Raw genomic sequence first — 5,981 nt, forward strand, 5'->3', positions numbered from 1 at the left:
GAGAGAGAAAGCTTATTAGACTCCTCCGTAGCAATGCTAGTACATATTTACATGGTTTTATGTTGTGTTTAGAATTGTTTTTTAATATACAAGTATAGAATGGACTCAAAATTACCTCGGTTTACGTGTCATTTTTTAACGGAGAAAATTATTTAGTTAAACAAGAGCTTCACAAATCACAACCAGCTAACTCAAATCAGTTTGTTACCTCACCACTTATACAGTTATAGAGCAAGTTCAACTAAATCCACATTGGTTGCAAAGGCATATGAGCTGCCTGCAACAGATTGACATTACAGGTCCAGAGGTCAATAAACCAAGCAATTCAAGTCTCTACTTGCTGATCTAGAACTACTTTGTGAATGAAGAGAGATTAAAAAAAAAACAGTAAGCTCGCTTATCCTGGTAGTTGCAGAGCAAAACTCCATGCGTTTTTCAGTTCTTCCTTCTTTATCTTATCTGTCCATAATCTCCTTTGAAAATAACCTAAAGCATAATTTTCTTGCAGTAGCTCTTTAAACCTGTGAAGCAAAGAATAAGGAAAGAAAGCTGGGTATCGCCTTTAGATGTTTTCATTTCCTTGTTTTTAATTTACATCCTTTTGAGACTTAAGGGAAAAAACGTTAATAGGCTTTAATAACCCCCATGGCTCCACCCCTGGATTCGTCAACCCAGTTCTATGAATTTTCTTCCTTACACCTTATTCTTGGTCAGTCCTTAATCGCATCAACTCTCTTCTGTGAACTGCAAGATATAAATTTTAGGAAGAGGAACAGAGAAAACTGAAGCTAGAAGTGCTTCTACTTACCTTATATACAAACAGTAGGTTAAGAGACAGCTGACTAAATAACATAACCAACTGGCTTCTATGTATTACACCTAGAAAGCCCTGCAAGCTTCAATGTCACACTCCTCGATTCCTCATGACCTCATCGATTGATACTCATCATCTAATTAGAAATGGGCAGATGTGGTATGCAACCTAGACTTTCTACAATATGAACTCAGAAAGACCTACTGCTGTTTATAAGAAGACCATGACTGGAATTGGCTCTAGGATGCCTGAAAATGTATTGCAGCAGAGTGCAAAAACTATCGTGCCTGGTGTTTGTCTATAAGCCTATGGCAAAATAGCTGAAATAAAAAATAATGTAAAAAAAAAAAAAAAAAACTAATTATCTGCACTAAATATAACTCCAATTTCTAAGGTATCAACTCCATTTTCTAAGGGATCAACCAAGCTAGTTAAAACTTTACAATCAAACTCAAAATGTAATAAAAATAGAACAATAATAATGACATGATTTTACATTCTAATTTCTTGTATAACTCTAAAATCATCATATCTTCAGGGACTTATTTGACTTCCACACAGAAGGGAGTAAGGGACTGATATATATTGAGTATAGTGACTTATAAAATAGCTCACTACACCTCTTATAGTAGTCAATTTGACTAACAGAGAGATTCAATAACAGAGAATTCACCATTTTAAAGCTTACTACAAGACTGTTATAGTTGCAACATTCTATCCCGAGTTAATATGTTTGCAATTTTACAAGGCAATTTAAGCCTAAATTTTATTTTAATCTCTCTATAAGTCGTTATACAATGCTCCTCGGCATGTATACTCTAAGCTCCAAACTACTCCACTCAGTGTTTTTCCAAATAAGCACATTAATCCTACGAAATTTATAAACAGACCAAACTGCAATTCAAAATTAGCTATCAGAATATGTAAGACCCTTTGCAATTCATTACTCGTATTAACCACCAACTGCTAGAGTGCTAACATACAGAAGATAGTGCCTTGTTTTTACACCAGGGGAGATGTTTATCATCACATACCTTAATCAAGCTGATACTAACCATCTTACAGCTTACTATCATACAATTCCATTGGCAACATTTCAATGAAGCCTTTATATGAATGCTCCAGTGCTCCTGCATTATTACTACGTATATTCTTAACTTCTTCATGCATAGTTATATAAAATGTTCCTCGCTTTATGCACTCTAAGCTCCAAACTTATATCATTCTGCTGCACCTTTGTAATGACTAATGAGGCACACTAATACCGTTAAAGAAACAAACAAAACCTTTTCGCCAAAAACATGTAACACCTTTGCACTTCATAATTAGCCATGAGCTGCAGGAACATAGGGCAGACTACCTTGTTTTATAACAAGGGAATACTTAGAAACACTCCTATATAAACTGACCTTTACCATAACAATTTAAGAAACTAGGTTTTTTTTGTTTTTGTTTTTTTTTTTAATGAAACGCCATAGCTCAAATTTTAGAAACAGAACTTACAGAAGTACAGGTAAGCTTAGATAGTTCTTTATATAAGAATCAAAGCAGAGACTTCCAAAGATATAAAGATAGGTAAAACTGTAAAAGCATTCATTTTGTAAGATGTTCTGGTGTCATCCATATTGCAGCAAAGTCAATTAGATTATTAGGCTAGGTAAAGCCAGAGACACAATATCAGCTTGTATAAGCCAGACAATTTCACAATCAAATCTCCTAGTAAATCGTTTGTTGTCCTTGTTGACATGTCAATGCTAATTGTTTCAGATCTCAGGTCTTTTAAGATCTCTAGCCTGTTTTCTAAAGAAGTTTGATCATCCGTGAGTTGTTTAATGATACAGGCACCCAAGGATCAGAAATAAATATAGTATGGTAGTTTTTACCAAGGTCCGTACATCAACTATCAGATGAAAAGAGGCACAATACTGATTCAAGTTTTAGATCCAATGTCTAAAGCTTGCAAAGATCCAACTGATGGTAGGAGCACATCTGCATAAATTCTTCTCAACCTAAAACATTCACCTTCATAATTCAAAGGAAGGAACTATTGTAATCAAGTTTTAGTAATGCTCGGTTTGCAGAAGTTCTTAATCAACCAAAATCAGAACTTCTTGGTAAATTCAGCTATTCAAGTGAACCAAGAGCTTTTAATCAAGTTAACTCTAGCCAGTTAGAACCTTTTAAACCAAGCTATTATGGTCGGTACCATCTAACTCTAATCACTCAAATTCAACCTGTTCCTTTACCACCAACATGCGACTCAAATTAATCTGCCTTGGATCCTAAGGGTTCTAAGCTACAATCAATAAACAGTAATTTGTCCAAGAAATACATACACAAATACTAAAGTCGTAAAATAAACCTAAGGAATAAAAGAAATAATATAAAGTATCTTTCTCCATAATAACTCAATTAATCAGGCTTTCTAGGTAATAATCAATGACTTTTACTCCAATTACTAGTAAGAGACAAAAATATAAATCCCCTGAAACACAAAATTTATTATATTAACATCTGGTTCAGATTCTCATGAATATACTCATGTTTGCATCCATCACTTAAAATCCATGTCCATTTATATGGTATCAAATTTCAGAATGACTATGAGATCCTCAACTGTCATGGCAAGTAAAGCACTTTGAAAATTTTATTTTCCAGTTTAAAAACTTATCATATCAAAGAGCATCACATTAAAGCATTAATAAATCAAAGATTCACCATAGACATATAGAGAAGTGAAAAGGCTGGAATTTTACTAATAAATTCAACGAAAAAGACCAATGCATTGCAAGGCAATAATACATTGATACATGTCCAGCATTTCAAAAAACATTGTTAAGCCTAAACAAAACTATATGCATACACCAATAATTAATAGGAACTTAGTAATAAATACCTGCAACCCATAAGCTTGAATGCTTGCATTTGGAAAACAAGTTGCACATATTAGGTCTATTTGCCCACATACATTTGACAGGTAAGGTATCCGTCTTGTAAAGCATTCCCAAATGCATTGACAGACCTACCAGAAACCACAATCTCACATGTTGAGGACCTCCTTAAAAGCTTAAACAATGACCTACAGAACTGACCTTCCTTCCACACTATATGTGCTGCTTCACGATCATTTTTAGCTTTAACCACATCCATCATACGAACATCTATGCAAAGCTTTTCCAAAACATAAGCATTACTCAAAATGTACGCTAGCAGCCTCAGGTCATCGCCAACTGCCTGTAGTCCCTTTATTTTTATAGTCTTGAGCTTACTTAATAAACAATCTGGAATAGTATTCGGTGGCAACCAATACCTTTGCTCCATTGGAAGACCAGCAGCTTGACACCATATACTCACCACAAGATGCTCTAATTTGGGAAAAAAATCTAAAGAAAACACCAAATCTTTGAAGAAATTTGTTTCTAGATTCACCACATTAGAAAATATTGGCAAATTCCTGGGATTAAGGCAACCAAATATATTGCTACGGCTTTGGAGCATCAACACAAGATTGGTAACACTAGAAAATTCACCAACAAACTTGGACATCTCTTCAAGATAATAACTACTTCCTTCATTAACCACCTCTCCACACCATCTTGCTAAGGACAAACGCGCTTTAACTAATGCAGTTGGATTCCGAACAAATCTATAAATCGAAATGCTATCATGAATATTAAGTTCTGTCAATTTAGGTGCATCAATCGATATTCGAGTGCGCCGCATCTCACCACAAGTAAACATATGTATACACATTGATTCCAAATTAGGAGCAACTATATCAAAATAATAGGGTGGGGGATAATCATCCAAATCGAATGACAGAGTTAAATCTTCCAAAATTGGGCAAGACCTAATTAGCTTCGATAACCAATCTGGGACACTATTAAACGTACACAAAGAAAGTAACTTCAAATTAGGGAGATGAAAAGATGAACAAACAGATGAATCCCCATTTTTAGGCAACTTCGATTTAAGCACCCCACGTAATTGCAAGCTTACCAGAGACTGAGAATTGACAAGGCAAGCAGGAATACGAAATGGGTAATCATCAACTGTAGTAAGAGTGAAATCCTCCACATTTCGGCGGCAAATTTCAGTGAACCATGGTTCTGAGTCACTGAATCTTGGAATATCGGATAGCATTGTTGAGTAATTGAGATCGACAACTTGGAGTTTCGGAGACGTAATCTGGGTTAAGATATGGTCGATTGTGGTGGAATCGTTGGGTTTTATAGTTTCATCAGTTTCGTGAACACTTAGTTTGAGGCGGGTGATGGTGGTCCAGAGGTGGCGCCAACGGCGGGATAAGACGGAGGTGGTGACGGCGGAATGGATTGAGAGGCGAGAGAGTATGTCGGTGAGAATGGCGTCGGGAAGTAAACTCAATCTGTCTTCTTCGGTTGATCTTCTGGTTCGTTTTCTGATGTAGTGTTTCAGGATTTTGTTATCAGCCATTGTCAAGTTTTGTATCGTTTTTTGAGAATTTGAAATGGAGTTTGGGAAGAAGGGAAAAGAAAGGAGGGTGTCTGGTCAATTTCCTTTGACCTATAAATAGTCAAAATCAACTGGCATCCATACACTACGCGTCTACGCCTACGGTCAAACACTCATGCCTCATAGGTATAGGCCCTATGGGTGTGCATAAATCGGTCCAACCCTATTTTTGACATGAACCAGACCGGGCCATATCAATTGATTTCAGTTCGGTTCCCGGACCAAGAAATTTGAAGATTTTGAGTTTCTAATCGTGTCTAAACTAGAATGATGTGGTGACCTAAAACTCAAATTATTTTCTGGAAAATTTTTAAATTACCACCCAAAAATGTAATCATTTTCGAAATAACCACCCAATGCTCAGATTACCACCCATATTGAAAATCCAAGGAGTTTCTGACCTGTGGGCCCCACGTAACGACTAAAATTGGCTATTTTCAGCTTTCTAATTGTTTTCCTCCCCGATTTTTCCTATAAAGCTCTTCCCCTAATTCAATTTTCAATACTACCTGCAATTTATCCACAAATTTGAGCTCCTTTGTAATTGCAACACTTCTTCAACAACGAATGAACTTCAATTCGCATAAGGTAATCTCACTTTTCTGTAAAAATTAGGGTTTTAGTGACATTGTAATTGGGGGAATTTGTGGGCTTAATTAATTAGGGAGATAGT

General features: G+C 35.8%; 1 protein-coding gene across 1 annotated transcript; it reads right to left on the minus strand.

Annotated features, from left to right (window-relative positions):
- Nucleotides 1–588: 588 nt before the first annotated feature.
- On the minus strand, nt 589–5,307 carry LOC145556256 (F-box/FBD/LRR-repeat protein At5g22660-like). Its single transcript, XM_081617910.1, has 2 exons — nt 3,711–5,307; nt 589–744 (listed from the first exon to the last, which is right to left on the minus strand). Exon 1 carries the CDS (start codon nt 5,267–5,269, stop codon nt 3,767–3,769), a length of 1,503 nt encoding a protein of 500 aa, XP_081474036.1. The 5' UTR covers nt 5,270–5,307; the 3' UTR covers nt 589–744; nt 3,711–3,766.
- Between the last annotated feature and the right edge of the window lie 674 nt (nt 5,308–5,981).

This window comes from Chenopodium album, chromosome 8 (assembly GCF_948465745.1).
Source record: "Chenopodium album chromosome 8, dcCheAlbu1.1, whole genome shotgun sequence".
NCBI lineage: Eukaryota > Viridiplantae > Streptophyta > Magnoliopsida > Caryophyllales > Amaranthaceae > Chenopodium > Chenopodium album.